The 18,909-nt window shown below is 50.1% G+C and overlaps 1 protein-coding gene across 1 annotated transcript in view; it reads left to right on the forward strand.

Annotated features, from left to right (window-relative positions):
- The window catches only part of LOC122720035, a 252,977-nt gene that overhangs the window by 159,175 nt on the left and 74,893 nt on the right, over window positions 1–18,909 (forward strand). The window contains exon 6 of the mRNA XM_043946439.1: window positions 2,467–2,656. Coding sequence (XP_043802374.1) covers window positions 2,467–2,656 — 190 coding nt within the window. The remainder of the gene's footprint in view (window positions 1–2,466; window positions 2,657–18,909) is intronic.

Consider the following 18,909-nt stretch of genomic DNA (forward strand, 5'->3'; position numbering starts at 1 on the left):
AGGGTTGCACTCGATTATACGTTATCGCGTTCGATGTGGAATTCCTCCTCGAATTCCATTCCATCGTCGTGAATAATTTAGACCCACGTATTTATTTATTTATTTATTTATTTATTTATTTATTTATGGCTAGTTAAGAGTATTCTTCCGTACGTCGCAACTTACAACCGATCTTCGTCAGAGTTCCAGACTTCATCTCGCCCGTTCACGAGTTCGCGAAATGCTAATAAAGTAGAAGAATCGTATCCACCTTCTTTCCCCCCGGATACCATTCCGAGATATTAAATTTATCAAAGCGGGAGCCTGGTTTACAAGTCTACTACTTACTCTCTCTTTCGCGAGCGGGCAAAATAACTCTCTCCACGACCCGGCTAAATATTAAAGGATTTAATTAAGCGGAGTCCATAAAGCGAAACAGAAAAGTGACGCGTGGATCGGGAGGGATACCCCTACCCCTCCCCCTCTCCGAGTACATTTCCCCGATCACGCTGTTGACTCTGACGTCTGGCTGTCGCAAAGTATCCCAACTTTCCCCTGCTCCTCCCCCCTCCCTCCCCCTCCCCTGCTCGAGTCGAAACTTACTTTCCTCGTTTAAATATTTGACCGAGTGAAATAAGTTTCTTCTCGCGCGTATTTTCCCCGATGCTACGACGAGCACGATCCACCGACCGGTCACCGCGTCCTCCAATCACCAACGAATTTTTTCTTTCGTTTCCCCGGATCGACGCCTCGCCGATTTACCGGCGTTAACGCCGATTCCATAGATTTCGGTCGCTTGCCACGCGTCGTCGAGCGTGGCTGAAATGACTCCGGTTTGGAAATCGATCGGTCGTCGAGATTCCGGTTCGTAAAATCACGAGAGGGAGGAGACTACGAATAATCGAAGCACGCGCAAAGTCGTGAGAGAGAGAGAGAGAGAGAAGATTGGAGAGGGAGGGGAGAGAGAGAGCTCGTGAACGATGACTTTGCGGTTGCCGCTCGTTAACGCTACATATCTCTTGTCGCCTGTCGAGAGCTCGAAAAAAAGAAAAAAAAAAGAAGAAAAAGAAAAAAAAAACTTTTACGACGATCATTCACGTGGCGCGATACGTTATTGGCTCTTGTCCATCGTTTACAATATACTTCATTGAAAATCAATCGCCCGTTTCCAAGTTATCGAATATACTGCGTATATCGTTTTTTTTTTTTTTTTTACAGTATCGACAAAAAACGAGGAGGGAAAAGGAAGAAATAAAAAAAGAAAGAAAATAAAAAAAGGAAAAAGAATAGAGAGCGACTATATAAAAACGAGTTCCAGATTGTAGCAACGTCGAAACGAGTATGGCAACACTTTTATTCGGCCAGCTGCGCCGTTCTCTTCCTCCCCCTTTCTCCCCAAAAATTTATCTCCACCGGCTGAGCCGCTTGAGCTCGGTAACGAATTTTTTACGTCGCGTAACATACGTCGGTATGCATACCTATGGTATGCGCGTTAAAAAATCATACCATCATCCAGCACGATTGCCGGGCACAGGTATCCCGGTATCTTTTCGCGAGACTATTAGCCTCGGTCCATGAAGAGGCGAGGGAAACGGCGCGGATTATTCGGACGCGTAATAAGGGGCGGGAGCCGTGGGCAGGAGCGAGAAGTTGATAACCGGTCCACCACCACTTCCACCACTCCGTGTTCACGGTCCTTTCTATTTTTTATGACGCCCCACAGGGTGGTTGCGAATGCTCGCACGCGTGTACCGCAACGAGAGGAGGAGACCGCTCGATGGAGAAGGAACGAGAGAGGAGAGGACGAAGGGTGAAGGGTAACGAGAGAGAGAGAGAGAGAGAGAGTTGGCTCTCTCGTTGGTATTTCCAATTTCACAGAGCGTGGGTTAACGAGGCCCGAGGGCTGGAGAAGTTAGGGCGACCAAGCCCCTGAACCGAGTCCTCTGCCCCCGCCAAAAGTGAGCCCTATGGTCCCACTGCGTTACGCTTCTTCACCCCCTTTCTCTCTCTCTCTCTCTCTCTCTCGCCTGATCCTTTCTCTTTCTGTCGCGCACCGGGTTCCGGCACATTACCTTCGCTGATTACCGGCTTGCCTCGCGGAGTATGTCACCCAGTCACCCTCGAGACACATACCTTCCGCGATCCGTCGACCCTTTCCTTTCTCTCTCTCTCTCTCTCTTTCTCCTTCGTATCTTCGAGATAGAAAACACGAGTTCGAGACGAACGAACGAACGAGTTTCGCCTCCCTCCTGAGATTTAAGCCGTTGCTCGATCTCGCAGCGCGTGCCTCGCGCGTCTGTTACCTGCGAATTCCACGCCGTGAAGGGTTTATTAGACACGCGAGGTCGCGTAGCAGAGCGCAGGTTTCCGTGCTCTCCCTTTACCGGGAATCAGTTTATGGAATTTGTGGGTGGACGGTGGTGATGTCGGTTGGCAATGTGTGTGACGATATGGTAACGATATTGGTGTCGTGTTGGTGCATTTCAGAGCGGCCCAAAAGTTAAACCTCTCGTCGAGCCCGCACCGTCGACGTCGCTCGGGCGACGAGAACATCGGCTCCGACGAGCAACCGATCTTTCCCAATGGATACGCCGCCCTTCTTCTCAAATCTCCGCCACCCGCGCCACCTGCTCTCCTGCGGAGGATAGGCGTCAAGGAGCTCACCGGAGTCGGCAAGGTAAGTTGTCATCATCTTTCAAACACCTTTCGAACCGGTTCCAACGAATCCGGCCCATTCGTCAACGGGGAGAAGATAGCGCTTCTTCCCGTGCGGTGTACTTGCTCGGAGGCGGAAAGCCGCCGAGACTTCCGCTCGGGCGAACTCGGCACCGGCCGATCCACCACCGATATTCCATCGTATTGGATTCCATCGGTTAGACACGCGACCCCTGTCCCGGGGAAGGGGCCTCGTGCAGCGGAGCGCCGCGTGGAAATCTTGGCTAGGGCGGCCGATTTGAAATGCAGATGAGCGTCTCGCGCCGCTGTAAGCCGCGCGCCACCTCTTCCTCTTCCTCTTCCCGCACGGATTTTCTTCCACCGTCCTTCTTACCGCGATTACCCGCTTGAATATTCCGGCCCGTTCGCAATGATTTTCACCCTCCATCCCCCACCGACGAGGAATAATAACGATACGGGAACGCGAATCATTGGATTATCGGGTAGATATTATCGGGCCGGGGCTTTTCTGGGAGAAACTTTGTTTATTTTTCACGGGCCGAAGATATGGGGATCGAGAAAGCGTGTCGACGGTGCACCGTTGACCAGGCCTCCGTTGTAATTGGCGGGTGGAGGAAGCTAGAGTGCCCTAGAAATTTCGGAAAACGAAATGGAGAGAGTGCAAAAGGGGATGCCTCGACGAACCCCTCGGAGTAAAAGCGAACTTGCGCGCGAGCAAACCGGTTGGAATTCTTGAAAATTAATTCGTCAGAAATAAGGGCTTACGTATTGTTTACCAGCCGGTGAAGCTAATTAAAACGAGACGAGATCGCGGTCGAGGGAGAGGTCGATGGATGCGTCTCCTTTAAAAGACGAGCGGGCCATTTTCCCATTCCAGTCGAATACGCGCTTGCTTGTCTCTCTCTCTCTCTCTCTTGCGGCTTTTCTCGCGGTCTCGATGGTCGAAAAATGAAATTTTCGCGGGAAGAAGCGGGAGAAAAAGTTGGGAGTCGTCGAAACGTGACGCGCGCGACAATCAATTAGAAGTTAGAGGCGGGAATGCGCTGGAGAAAAGTTTGCAACGAATTTATCCGGCGGTAAATTAAGTTTTCGAAAGGTGTAACACCACCTTTGTGCATTCCTTCCAACTTTTCGCGCTCCCCCTCCCCTACTCTTATCGCGTGGAACGTGATAATTAGGGATTCGTCAAAGTTTTCGAAGACGGGAAAAATAATCGATGCGAACGTTCACGACTCGATGGATGAATACTTCGCCTCTACCTCTCCTCTTCACCGAGATCCTTCTCCCGAGATTCGTGACTAAAGCGCGCGCTTCAATCTCAATCTCGGTCGGCGAAAAGGGATTCGAGACGATGATATCCCCGAAATCGATGGAAACGATCGAAGCGCGGGGATTGGACGTGTAACGTGACGGAAGGGTTTGCCCGCGTAATTATCGTTTCTGCGAGAGACGGCGCGCGCGTGCAAACTGTCGAGTCCGGTTGGCCACCTCACAGACAGTCGAATATTTAGTGTCTCTATGAAGAGAGTAATTAAACCGGCCGTTGGCGCGTCGAATACTAGCCAAACGCGGCTTTGCTTTGGCTTTCTGCTCGTTTAGCCGCGAGTGGCCGTCTCTGGCCGTGGCCTGTACCCGGATTCGCTCTCTCTCTCGCTCGCGTGCGACCGTTTTACCGGATGCAAGAGACTTTAACGGCCGTTCCTCTGCCCGTCTGTCGGTACGTCTGCTATTGCCCGTTGGTACTTTCGAGCCGGCCTGTCGGCTTCCAATTTGGCTTCCAGCCGATGCGACAAAGCCGCGCTCTGGTTTCATCATTTAAGTACAAACTCCTGTTTCCGCTCCGCGTCCATCATTTTCTCGAGCAAATTGTGACCGCCAACGACGATCGAACACCGGTTTCTCCTTACTCCTTTTTCTTTTTTCTTTTTTTTTTTAATAAAATCAACGAGATAACACTCGTGTAGGAGAAATTTGGAAAGATTTTACCATAAAGTAAAATAAGTGGTGGGGAGAGAGAAGGAAGGGGAAAAATTGATCGAACCAATGGCCTCTCTCTTCGTCGCTCTCGGGACGAACTTTTCGCCCCTCCCCTGTTGAATCGAGGCGATGAAGAGGTCCGGCTCTCTCGGAAGGCAAACATTCCGATTTCCGGCGAATCTCGATCCAATATGCGACCCGTGTGCCCTCAATCTACGAAAGAAAAACGGTGGCCGGCCAGATTGGGCGCGGCCTGGGAAGATTCGGCCATCGAGTCCGACAAACGCAAAGTCAATAATCCATCGGCGGAGGGGAAGGGGAGGAGCGTGATTTTTATGGGCTCGTACGACCGTGTACCGCTCTTATTTTCTCTTCTTTTTCGTCCGCCCCCCTTCCTTGCGTTCTCGTCCTCGAGCAGGAGGAAGGAAAAGGACGAAGGAAACGTCGTGCTTGACCACGAGGGAGGGACGAGGGAACGATGGCCAGGGGGTTGCGGCCAGCGTGTCGTGAGACTCGAGACGAAATGAACCGTGATCAGGGCCGTGTTCCCATCCTCGAAATAAACTCTTTTTTACCAACTCGAGACGGCCTCTCCCTACAGAGGAGAGAGAAAGAGACGAGAAAGGAAGCGAACTCGCACGAGCGATACGAGATCTCTCCTTCCTCTCGCCGGAAAGCAACAACGGGGATCGGAAATGAAGTTTTAAAGCCGGACGAGTGGAGCACAGTTATTCGCGAGATCGGGGACGATTCGTTTCGCGTGGATAAAAGAATGAATGAAAAGACTTTTTTTTGGTCGAGTTTTGTTTACCTGGAAAAAAAGAGAGAGAGAGAAAAACCAACTCTAATGGAGAATTTATCTCTCTATTCTTCGTTTGAAGAGTTCAAGACAAGTTCCATATTTCATTGTGATTTCATCGAGTCGGATTCGATCTATTTAGAGATAAACGTCATCCACTTCACCGTGCTTCGTTAACGAAGTTCGTTAACGACGAGTCGAGTTTGGTTCCAATCAAACGCGTTAATTCGTTGCCGCGTCGGATTATTCCGACGACGAGTCGCAAGGAGTGGATTTTGGCGAGCGGAGAGGAGGGCGTCGAGTCGCGAGCGAAGGGAGGATAGATTTATGGGGGTGAAAGTGGCCGTGGACAAGCGGCGTGGAAACTTTTCCCGGAAATCATTTCGCTAATTCGAGAGAATCGACGCGTATAGGGGGAACAGTCACCATGGGAAAAGGAAAAGTTTTATGGGCTGTTCGATGCGCCTCGACCTATCTACCACTTACCACCCTCGGAATTATTCATTTATTAATAGCTGATTCGTCGGGGATGGCTCCACTCTCCTTTTCACCCCCCCCCTCATTCCTTGGCCATTTCCGTTCCGCGATAGAAGAAAACGATAACGAGAAGAAAATACGAGGTCCATCGGTATCGGGGGAGGATCGATCGATCGCAGTTATTCGTGGCCTGGAGGATAGACGCGGGGACATGCGCAAATTGACGGAGAAAGCTGGTGACCGGGATTCGCGTCGCGGTCAGTGATTTAAACCGTCGCACGCGTTTGCCAGGCTTTATTGAAACGTCCGGTCTTGGACGGGACTCGAGAGGGTTGAAACCTTGTCCGACCTCGGAATACCTAATCAGGACTTTTGATTCTCTCCCTCGACCCCGAAACTTTGCCTCGAGAGGCAACGAATCCTGATCAATCGCGCGTATCATCGGTCTCGAAGGGAAATCGATGATTCGTCCCTTTCGATAATAATATTTCGGGACAGAGTTTTCGAGGCGATTCTTTTCTTTCTCTCTTTCTTCCTCTTCTTTTATCGCGTGGACGCGAAAAAAGATATATAATATAGTGTCCTCTCTCCAACGTTTTAATTCGATTTCGCGCGATTCCCGTCTAATAGAGGATAACAAACTCACGGCGAATGGGGTTATTTTAATAATGAATTAATCCGAGGGGCGTTACAGGCAGTGAGAAGACCGACATAGGGGTGTTTGCGGACGGTCCGTAGGGAGCGTGGGTACCACGTGGGCCACGTGGTACCCACAGGATAATTGGAGGTCGCTGCGGTTTTAGGGACTCCTCTGGCCCCTTTCGAAACCAGTTCTACGTAAACCCTTACGTGCGTTGGCCAACGCGTACGCCAGTTCGATTGCCGGCATTATCCGGATTCCTGATTCGCTTTGCTGCATAATAATTAAGGATTTTGCGTGGCTTGATACAGTGGCCCTGTTACCTACGCCCCGACGCAAAGCGGCACAAGGGCACTCGCCTTCGCTCGAATCGCTTTCTCCAACGATCTTCGACGTACGAAAATTCGCTGGAAATCCGGCCACTCGTGGCGGTACGAGCACGTCTGCGCTCTCGTCGATCGATTCCTTAAATTCTCTCCGACGAAGTATGAAGTTGCTCGAAACAGCGCGCTCTCGGAGAGCAAGTAAATGGAGAGATATGCAACGTTTCGTTTCGTTTGGAAATTGTTGGAATGAAATCCGGCGAGGATAAAATTGGTGCTCTTTTGGATGCTTGATTTTCCTATGATGCAAATATATCTTGGCACGCGACGATCCATTAGCTGGAAAGCGTTTAATTAACGGAGTTAGAGGTTTGATCGGATTTCATTGCGGAGGCGCAATTAAATGGACAGACGAGCGACAGGTAGGAGGAAACGAATTATTTCGTTGTTGGCCCACGAAACTATCGATTCTCTATCCGTTCTCCTCCTTCTTCCCACTTTCCATTCCAAAAATTTGCAATTTCTCTGTGTGTATTTTCCTTTTTCTTTTCCTTTTTTGGTATTAGAGATAAATTAACGGATTAAACGAAGTAAGCGTTCCCGTTGGTCGGACCATTCCTCGACCCGTCTACTTGACGTCTCATCTATTTTAGATCGGCGGGCGAGCCGATCGAAGCGTCGGCGAATTTGCATTTTTAAATCTGGAGATAAAACCGGTGGTCGGATGGTATATCGGATTATTCGGAAAGCGGAGGTGACTGAACCCGAGCAGATATTTAAAGATGCATCGCTCATCGTGGAAAGCAACAACCTTCTGATCCGCGTTCAGAAACGGTGAAACGCGTCGTGACGCGTGTACCAACCAGGCCTGTATATGTGTGTATCTCTAATTGAAATTTCGAAACAAAAGGAGATTTGCGCGTGAGTGCACGAGAGGCCTAGATTCACCCACTTTCCACTCGTTTCACGTGCGTGCTTGCCCATCGACCAGATTCCATCTCGAAATGAAATTCGCGTTTAATTCGACTCGGTCCGGCCGAGAAACCGCGCGCATTCCCCCGTCCCACGTTAAACAAACCGATTAATAATTAATACCACTGCGCTCCGCGTTCTTCCCTTCCTTCGTTTTCACCCCGCTTTTCACCTCGCCGCGGGGTGAAAAGCGGGGAAGAAAGAGAGAGACAGAGAGAGGAAAAAAATCGCGGGACAAGCTCTCGTTTACGCTCGTCGCGTATCGAGTCGAGTCGTGGAAACGTTCGCTGGATATCCGTCGATTCGAAACGATGCCTCGACGGAGGAACGAATCGACGGGCCGAGCGTTATTTACAATCCTCGAGTCGTGCGCGCCTTTCGCGCTCGTTCATTATGGGCGATGCATCATCATCGTGATCGCGGATCCCTATGTGCGTACGTGTGTACGTATAGTCGTAGATAGAATTCCGTATTCGATCACGTCTATCGCGTAGACACGAACGTATCGACTTTACCATCAGGACGACTCTCTCTGTCTCTCTCTCTCTCTCTCGTTCCCTGTTTTTTCCTCATCTTTTCACTCTACCCTCTTCCCCTAATTGTCGGGACGGGAGGAATACGCGCCGCGTGTGCGAGCGTGGACGGATCGATGTCGCCGAATGGACGACGATACCCGCGAAATTTCGTTCCTCTGGATTTTCCAGCCAGCCACGTAATCGTAAAACGAGGGTGAGCGATTAGAGAAGTTGGAAACGGGCACGCGTTGAGGATCTCTCGGATCTCTGTTTTATTCGGGTCGGTAATTTCGGGGGAGGGGGAGGAGGGGAGGGTGGCGCTAGCGCTTTTACCGCGTGAATTTATTCGAAATTTCGTGGCGGCGGCGCCGGAAGACGGTTTTACGAGGCTGTGAATTTATTAGGAACGAAGGGAGTGGGGCGCGGGTACGGATGATGGAAGACACCGGTGGACCGCGTGTTCCTCGCCGCCGGACGTTGTAGTTTTGACAGGCTAATCCGTAAAGGAGAGCGCTCGCTTGACGAGCCATCGAATTATTTGCCCGGCCGGGTGTATATTTTTACGGGAGGCGGGAGACCCCCCCTCCCGTCGCTTGTTGCCACCTGCCTCGCGTCAAAAATTCCCGCCGTGGACGGGAATGGCGGGGAGCGCCCTCGTTCGAGCTCGAGGCAAACTTTTGCCCGCGGTCGCTTTTCATTCGAGCCGCTTTTATTCGAGTTCGATGATGAAACTTGTGTGCTTGGAAATGAGAAAACTCGACGAGAAGATCGAAAAGATCGGAATTCGAATTATCGACCGAGGAGGAGGAATTGATTCTCGATTCGATTCGATTCGCGGGAGGAGGGGAGGAAAGAGTTTTCGGAGGGGCGTTCGATTCGATTCGCTTTGCTTGGCGAAAAATTGATCGGCACAAATGAGAAATTCCAGAGAAAAGGATCGCGCGCAACCCTGCCAACCGATTCCGCGTACGTAAAATTACAGCGAAATTCACGCAGCTCGGTCCTGGTTGTACACGATTGAATTGTCGGGCTCAAAAGCGCGTCCAGGGTATTTGGAGCACTGGCGCGCGCGCGCGCGAGTTTGGTTCGGAATGGAAGAGCGGATGGTACACCGAGCGAATGCTCCTTGCTCGTCGTGACCTCTCGTACAAACCGTGTATTTCGTGTGCACGGCCTTCCATTATAGAACCCTCTCGCCGGCTCGTTCACCAAGTTTCTATCGTAATTACCTATTCTAAGCGGTTTAACGAACCGTGGTTCCACTAAACACCCCCCTGTAGCAACCATCTTGTTAGCCGATGAATTACTTGACCTCGCGTATTATTTGACGGCCCCGCGAGCCAGGATGTTCGCAGCTTCCCTTCCTTCCCTCCCCCCTGTGTTTCAATTTCGATATCTCGAATCTATTTTCTCACCCGGAGAATCTATTTCCGCTGGGCGAATCGATTTGAAAATTAATTCGTTTCCTTCTCCTTTTTCTCTTTTTTTTTTTTCCTCTTCTTTTTTCCCCCTTCCCCCATCTTGGATGGAGGTTGGCAGATAATCCAATCCTGAGAGAAGGAAAGGAACGATACGACCGTTTCCGTTATCCTGAACAACGAACATCTCGATGTAAACGAGGCTAAATGAAACGAGATCCGGCCATACCAGATCGGAACAGCCCGTCCAGGAAACGTTGTTTAATTTCGACGAACACGATACGGTGCGCGAAGGCTTCCTGTCTCGCGGCCGAGTAACACGATTCCGCAAAAGCCAACGTCCATCCTGTCATTCTCTTCGACTACAATTTCTCCGTCCCTCCGATTCGATTACGTCCGACTTCTATTCCGAATTTCCGATATTCGAATTTCTCGAATATATATCCTCTCGGTTGTATCCTCTCGAAGGAAGTCGTCGAAAGATCTCGAGAGATCTGTAAAAGTCTGTAAAAAACGGGGGAGGGGAGAAGAGGATCGCGAAACGACCGATCGAGCGGAACGATCTGTGGAGGATGAGGGACTAAATGCGCTCCTCCTCTCGTCCCTCTCGCCTCCTCCTTCTCCCCGCGGCCCCTGTGTCGAACCGGTGCCGCTTTAATAAATGTCCCTGACGCGTGGTCGGCAAGGGTACAAATCGGGTGGAACCGCAGACACAATGCTTAGTAATGGTGAGCGACGGCCTCTCGCAACGTCCCCCGCAGCATTACCGGTTCCTGGTAGCGCGCGCGATACCCATTCGTTATGTTCCTTGGGTGTGCTGGCGTGGGCCGCAAGCGCACGCTCGTCCAACGCGATTTGATTTCGGCGCAAATCGCCGAACAAACGAGCTTAATTAATCCTCGCTCGTCCGCCCCGTTCTCCCCCCGCCAATCTGACGCGAGTCTCTGTCCTTCCTTTCGTCTCTCCGCCGATCGTGACCGGAATTCCACTATCGCGTGCAAACTTTTTTTCGTATTTATCCATCATTTTTATATTATCGATCAATTTTTCCATCGATTTTCCGCGAATCGATTCCTGCGAGGGGGATTTTCTTCCAGGAGTTTCGCGTCGAAACCGATCCAATTTTTCCTTCAATCCTCGCGAAAATCGCGAAGGGAGAAGAGCGTCGCATACGTTGGATGGAATTTCACGGCGGTTCGGCTCGAAATTTCTTGCCTGAAACTCCTCTCGAAATTCTCGAGACGAGACGACGACGCGGCTTCCTCCCTTACCTAACACCCGATAAAATACTCGATACTCGATACTCGTGGATTATGGATTATCGATATTTATCGGCTGGTTCGAGCGTGTGTCGCGTCTCGAAATACCATCCCGCCCTAGATCCTGAATAAACAAAATATATTCCTGGAGGAGAAGGGAGAGCGGAAGGGAGAGGAGTCGTTCCGTTCCGTCTGGGAAGCATTCATACGTCCGTCACCTTCTCTCCAATTCCCTTTGAATTTTACGCTTTACACCGCCTTCGTTTCCCCCGCCCGTCTTCCAGTTTATTACGATGCATACCGGTCGAGCAACAAAGCTCGCTCCACGATATTTCTCTCGTGCCGGATAAAATATACAAAAACCGATGGCGCGCCGCCTTTCGCCCCCTCCCTTTCCTTCAGACGACGTCTTCTTTAATCCTTAATACGTCCTCTTACAATCCTCCTACTCGATTCTCTTTTCGAAATTATTTCGAGACGAGAGAGAGAGAGAGAGAGAGAGAGAGAGAGTATGGATGGTAACGCGATTCCTCTTCTTCTTCTTCTTCTTCTTTTTTTTTCTTTTTTTCTTTTTTTTAAATCCTCCCATCCGAACGAACTTGGTACGGATTGTCCTGCCGTAATCCACTATTCCTCATCGTTTGGCGAAAAATTAGGGGTCGGTTGGGACGGAGTTAGGGAGGATGCGAGGGAGGGTGGAAGGGAAAATTGCGTTGCAAACGGGTAACACGAGTCGTTAGCGGCTAATCCGACAGGGAGCAGGGAAACGTGGGGGGTGAAGCACCGCGAATTCAGGCCGGGTGGCGGGCTGGCTCGGGTTGAAGAGTCGCGCGAAAACAAGCGGACAGGTTTTCGAGGGGTCGGACGGAGACGGAGCGGCGACGAGTCGCGGGCCAGGACAACGTCCGTCTGTTTATTCAAGCGGGCACGTGATAAAAATGACAATGATGAGTTAATGCGATAACTGTGTACCTTTCCACCCTCTTGTGCGCGCGTCTAGTCGGGCCGGGCACGCGTGTTACGTTTACATTATGCTCTGCGCTGCGTTCCGATACCACGAAATCTCGTTTAAGAGCGCGTCGCTTATTCTTTGCCGTTTGATCGAATTAGACTGGGCAGAGTGAAAGCGAGACTAGCTGCTCGCAATTCGATCGAGAAAAAGATTGCATCTCTCTCTACTCGAATAATTCTAGATACTAATAATCGTATTTGATAAATTAATTAACTATTCGGATGATTTAATTTAATTCGGTAATCGATCGAGTACGAAAAGATTGCATCTCTCTACTCGAATAATCCTAGATACGTGACAATCGTATTTGATAAATTAATTACTCGGATGATTTAAAAAATTTAAACAATGAAAAGAACTTTGAACAGACGCAAGTCATTTTCATAAAATAACACTTGCTAAACATATGTACATTCTTTTTCATTCCGTTTCACGTTTCTCTTTGCGTCTACATATCTACGTAGCTTAATAAATAATTTAATGTTCGATGCCGTTTCGAGCCGAATAATGGAAACGTTCCGTCGACACCTCGACGAGATGGTGGGGAACGAAGATGGAGGAATACTTGTGGAGGGTAATGTACATGCTCGTCGAACCATGGTGGACCATTTTCCAATTGGAGACGGCTCGCGTCCTTTCGCTCCGATCGTTTCTCCCTTCGGCGTGGAGAGGAATCTCGGGTCGGAGAGGGATAAACGGTGGCCATGGCCGATGGAAATTGTATTCCTGGTATTTAGCGCGGGCCCTACCAATTTACTTGGCGCGGGCAATAAACCCCGGCTAAACGGGATTAATGCCTGGCAGTCTCGTGCACTCCCAACTTTCGATACTCCTCCTCCCACCGCTTTCGAACCAAGAAACCGGTCCATTCGCACCGTTGTCCTCCTACGTGCCTTTTTTATTTTTTCCCCCCTCTAATGGATGAAACAGAATTACCCTCTCCGATTCAGCCTCGACGCGTTGCAACGAGCGATAGAATTAGGGACGATAGAAAATTACGTGTTTAACTATCATCCGATGTAACGATGTACTTAAAAAGTTGAAATAATTTTTCGAGAAGATACTTTTCGATCTAAGGGAACGTCGAATCCAAGTTGATCAGTTTTAGATTCAGACTTCGCTCCTCTAATGAAACCGGTTCGATGGCAGATTTAGAAAAGGCTTGTTTCAAAAATCCGGAAGATTTTTTCGCGACGACGTGTCACCACCACCACCACCACCACCTTTTCTTTCTCCATCCTCGTTCCGCGGGAATATCAGGTAGTCTTTGGCCGGATTTCGGGTCTTGCGACTGTTTTTGGAGCTAATTGGCCGGTGGATGAGCGGAGAACAGTGCACCCTGGCCGAGGGCCGATGCATAATTAATCCAACGTCGGCTGACCCCGCGGTCCACCGACCACTGTTGCCGGTGTTTGCGCATTTCGAATGGCCAGTTGGCTGGCTGCACAGGTACCCTCGGTACTCAGTTGGCCGAGAATACATTGACTTCTCCGTGGACGGCCGGGGGGGATTGGCCGGATTGGCAAGGTGCTTTCATCCTCCTACGAGGCCCTCCCTCCTCCCTCCTTTGATCGATCGCATTGGAAATCTCGCTCGTGATTTCGCCTTGCCCCCGGACCGGTTACTCGATTACGCCCGGAGATCTTCGTCGAAACTTCCTCGTCGGACGTACTTTAACGCGGTGTTGCGGTGTTTGCGGTTTGCATTCTTATCCTCCTCTCTCTCTCTCTCTCTCTCTCTCTCTCTCTCTCTCTCCTTCCCTCCCATTTTCGCGCGATACGCTCTCGAGATAGATTAGTTACGTCACGAAGAAATTGGAATCGTCGCGCGAGGGAAGTATTTTTCGGCAAGCGGAATCGGGACCGATGCACCAGAGGGACCAGAGGAAGGAAGAAGTAAGTTTCGGAGATCGAGATTCAAACGCGCTTGCATCCATTCGGATTTCATCGTTTGCCGAAGAAACGATCGATCCGTGGGAAGTTTGAAAAGCAAGGAAGGAGGAAAGCGTGGAGAGCGAAAAGGGGAGGGGGAGGGGAAGGTTTATCGCGAGTCGGAAACCGGAGCGAAATGGCATTTTTCACCGTTGGATGAAATCCTCTTTCGCTATTTGTTCTACTTTAACGATTCGCTCGTAAATAATTCTGTTCTCCATCAGGAGAGGTGGTGGGGGATCGGTGGTGGTCGGTGGTCGAAGGGGCGCGGAGAAAATGTTTACCGAGCCGAGGTACCGGCGTGTTCTAAGTGAACGAGTGCATCGAGCGACTTCCACAAAGAGAATATTCATAAAGTCACCAAGACCGGCCTTGTCCTCGAGGGCGAGGCTCGGAGGGTGGAAGCAAGTTGCACGAGCTGCTGGCTGAGCCGCTTAACGGCAGACGATACCCATCTAGTTCGCCAACCCCCTTGGGCCACCCCCTTCCTCCGTCGGCTTCCCGAATCCTTGGTTGCCAACGATGCTAGGAGGCTCTAGCGACCGAACCGATCGTCGGCTTCGGATCTCAGACGCATAATAATTTATGTCCCTCTCTCTTTCTCTCTCTCTCGGTGCAGCTGCGCGCCTGAGAAGAGAGGAAAGGATGTCGTCGTTCCATCCGCGTTGCACGACGGGAGGGTATCAATTTTATTAGAGAGCGGCTCGAGGGCCGACGAAACTACCCCCGGCGAGGGCCGATAAAACGCTACCGACTGAAATATCGTGGCGCGGCTTTATTAGCCATCATCCTCCCGTGGACGACACGGGATTTTAACGAGCATTCCATAGACTGTTTCCGAGCCGTGGTTCGAAGGTGTTTCACGGTGATTTACGATGGGTATCGTATCGGGCACGGGTCTGTCGATCGGGGCTACTCGTCGATGGACACCTCGTCGGAGGATCAGGCCAGTGGATATATAGTACTCGGGGCGCGGGGGTGAGTTAGAAAGATCAAGGTCGGACGGGCAGAGAGAGAGAGAGAGAGAGAGAGAGAGAGAGAGCGGGTTCGAATCAAATTTTATCGGCGACTCGTCCCGTTAACGCCCAAGGCCTTAGCCTGTTTTACATTTAAAACGCATTACCGCGCAGCTCGCCTCGAATCCCATGCGGCGATAAAATGAAATTAATGGTCGCGCCCGCCAATTCGAGATATATCGACGGGAGAACGAGCGAAGGGGGAGAGACAGAGAGAAAGAGAGAGAGAGAGAGAGAGAGAGAGAGAGAGAGAGAGAGAGAGAGAGAAAGGGGATAAGAGGGAGAAACAGGTGAACAGGGGATGGGGGGGGGGACGAGATAACGAGAGATAGCGATCTCGCACGACTCTTGACCGGGTTCCAATCGGGGAGGGGAAAAATGGATAAATTCTTAACACGAGAAATGGAAGGAGATTACGTGGTTGAACGTCTAAAGACACGTACGACTCTCCGTCGTGCTCTCCCGTTACTCGATAGTACACGACTCGTTCCGAGTAGTGCTTCGCCAACGTATGAAATTTCACTCCTCGTTAAAGGGAAGTCCAGCGGAGGGAAAAACTACTTTTCATCGACTCGCTGTATAGGATAGGAACGATAGGAAGTCTGGGTGAAATTTGCGTGGCGAACGAACTCGAATCAACCGATTCTTCTTATTAACCACTGTTTGCCACTCGATGTTTCGTTTCCGTTTCTCTTTCGTTGAATGTATACCCTTCCAAGTTTCGTTCGTAATCTTGGGTTGAAGTTGGTTCACCAGAAGGAGTGTCGTCTTGCCGGATAAAAAAGGGGCGCTGTGTGACATTAAGAGGGAAGGCGAGCACGGTTCGATCCAAAAACGAGCGGAGGAGGGGGAGAAGAGGAAAAAAGGAGAGAAAAAGAGCGATGAAAACTTAGGAAACAGCCATTTCCCTGCATCAGACGAGGCGCTTTTTGCTCGTGGGGGCGTTGTAGCCAATGGGTATAGCTCGCGAGGGGGTAGAAAATATGAGGGGATCCCTCCACGCTAATAGACGAGCACTATTAATTAGCTAGATTAAACTTTAAATGCCCGTCGTTAGCCGGGACTGTAGGTGGTTCGTTATCCTCTAAAGAGAATGGAAAAGAAGAAGAAGAAGAAAAAAAAAAAAAGAAAGAAGCAAAGGAAAGTACGAAAAAACGAAAAGTATAGCTCTCTAATTTTTTCTCTGCTTCCCGCTCGACCCGAAACGAAACGACGCACGGAATGGAATATTTCTAGGTTTAACGGCCGATCGAATCGCGCACGCGATCGTCGAATATCATTTTCGAGCAGAAACAATCAGAACGAGGCAATTCTCTTCCTCTTCGTTTCAATCCGCTTATTCAGCGTTCGAGGCTGAAGAATTCAGAGAGTCAAGGGACGTTTTCGACGGAACGAAAATTCGCGGTCATCATCCATCGCGATCGAGGAAAAATAAGAATTGCAGGAGGAACGGTTTGATATCTTCTCTCTTTTTATCCTCCCTCCCTTGACACGGTTGCTCCCTTTTTATCTCCGGCTTCTACGGTTACCGGCATCGCCCCGTTCCTTCCACTCCTCCCCCTCCGACTCCCGCGAGATTTCCGGTTCACGAGCGTCCGTTTCTAATGGACTCCCCCAAGACCGACGTTCTTGTTCCGAGTGGACAAGCGAAAGGAAGTAACAGCTTTAAGAGAAATTGCATTTGATCTGTTCCCAGCGTCCGGTAAAATAGAAAGATCGAGAAGAGGAAGGTGGCCTTCCACCTTCTTTTCTTCTCCCTCCTTCCACCTCATTTCTCCGCAACGTTGCTATTAATTTCGTCCCCTGGAATTTCCAGTTTGCCTTTCCTTCTCCTCTCTTCCTTCTTCTGATTTTCTCTTCCTTCCGCGCACCGGACCGGCTTTGAGCTTCGACGAAATTCGTTTTGTAGATTCGATTACTGGTCTAACTTCCTTAGATTTGGGCGCAACTCGCGCAAAGAGGAGGAGACGTCAGGACTCCGTGTCTTGTCCGTCTATCGTGAACGTTTCGAAATTAATGGGAAAGGATGCGGGGGAAACGATATTACGGAGAAAAGAAAACTCGAGTATGAAAAAAAAATATTCCAACGATACAATCGAAACGTTTTCTATCTACGTTCGATCCTCGCGTCGAAATCTTTTCACTTCGCTCCGAAGTGAAAAACAATCCTTAGATATACCGCCAGTCCTGACACGGTTTGTCCACCGTTCCAATAATTAAATATCGCGAGTTCATCCATCAGGATCGAGGATTTCCCAGGTGGACGAGATCGGAATGAAAGAACGAACGCGGGAACCCAGGAGGCCTCTGTATTGCCTCTCCGCCTCCGTTCCACCCCAGTCAATAATCGATAGCGGCTTTCGTAGGACTGTAGAACCGCTTTCCACCCCTTTCCCGACCTTCTCCTTCCTCTCCTCTCCCCCCGGCCCGCGTTTGGAACTTTAATAAAATATCTGAAATACCAATATTGTTTCACGCCCGCGATCCCCACTCGGAGAGACACTCGAATCGACGAACGATTAAAGAGACTCGCGCCTCTCTCTCTCTCTTCTCACGTCATTTTCCCTAATATTAGGACTACTTAGATTTTTAAGTAGTCCTCGAGGAGCACGGTATTCGCGTTTGGGGACGGAGTAGTAGTGGAAACGGTCGGTGGACGATCTCTCGAAAGGGTGGACGAAGAGGTGGACGACAGAAGCGAGAAGAGAGGCAGGGCACTCGAATGGCCGGGCTATTACGGTATCGTTACGAGGGAAGGAAAAGTGCTCGTCTGGAAGTCTGCAAAGTCCGCGCGGAGAAGCAAACGGATCCTGTCAAACTTTGATTTTCAGGTTCACCCGTCTTGACCCGCGTTCGACGTCAACTTTCCACCCTCTCGCGCGCTCGTTTCGTCCTGGCTAAGGAAAAGAAGAAGAAGAAGAAGAAGAAGAAGAAGAAGAAGAGGGGAGAAAAAGTTTTCGAAAAAGTTGAGAGCATAGAGAAGATAGAGGCTTGAACAATACGTCACGTCGTTCCATCTCGATTCTTCTCGTCCATGATCGAGCCTCGCTTCCGATAAAACGAATTTCGAGAAGGAAATTTTCCCCACTTTACCCGTATCCGCTCTACTTATCTATTAATTTATCTCTCCCCATCTTTCTACGCGAGTTTCGCGAGTACGCTCGCAAATTGTACGCACAGGTTCATCGAGGAAAGATTAATTCTTGACATTGTGTCTGCGCGTTCATCCCCCCACCCCGGTTATTTTAGCTCGCTCGAGAACAAGGATGAGGGCACGTCTTGGGAACACTTACAGGACGCTTTCCAGGAACGAAGCGTTTAGTAGGTTCTTAGTTAGTATGGAACGCATCGCAGAGCATCGAGCGTGAAGGAGCGCGAGGCGGCAAGCGTCGTCGACTTATTATCCCGATAGAGGAACGTTTGCCGAGCCCGCTCTACAGCCGAGGGATGAACCGTCCTCGAGTATCTCGAGGATTCGTTCTATCCGTCGTTAATTTTATGTAATTTCCCAACTTTAAAATTGAACGAAGCCGTAGGAGGGGGCGACGGAATTTCTCTCTGTAACCTTCTTCTTTCCCTCCTATAATACCTCCGAGAACCAAGGAGGGATCCAATTTAAAAAAAAAACTCGCTGTTTATTCTCTTATTCTCCGGGCAAAAAGGATTGGAGCGACGTTGCTCGAAGAGAAGAATCCTTCGTTCGTTCGATATTATTCCCTTTGCCGCAATTTTCCATCGAGTCAAACCCTATACCCCCACTACCGCCCAATTTCTTGCGGTTAACGCGACGTTGGACGTTGAGCGAGATGTGGAGGGTCGCGTGGATTCTTTCGAACGCGTGTCGGTTGTTAGGAAGAAAGAAGGGCTTACGAAACGGTGTCGAAACGTGGTGGTCGCGCAGCCAGTCGGGGTAAC

Source organism: Apis laboriosa, unplaced genomic scaffold (assembly GCF_014066325.1).
Source record: "Apis laboriosa isolate Shangri-la unplaced genomic scaffold, ASM1406632v1 scaffold9_cov152, whole genome shotgun sequence".
Classification (NCBI taxonomy): domain Eukaryota; kingdom Metazoa; phylum Arthropoda; class Insecta; order Hymenoptera; family Apidae; genus Apis; species Apis laboriosa.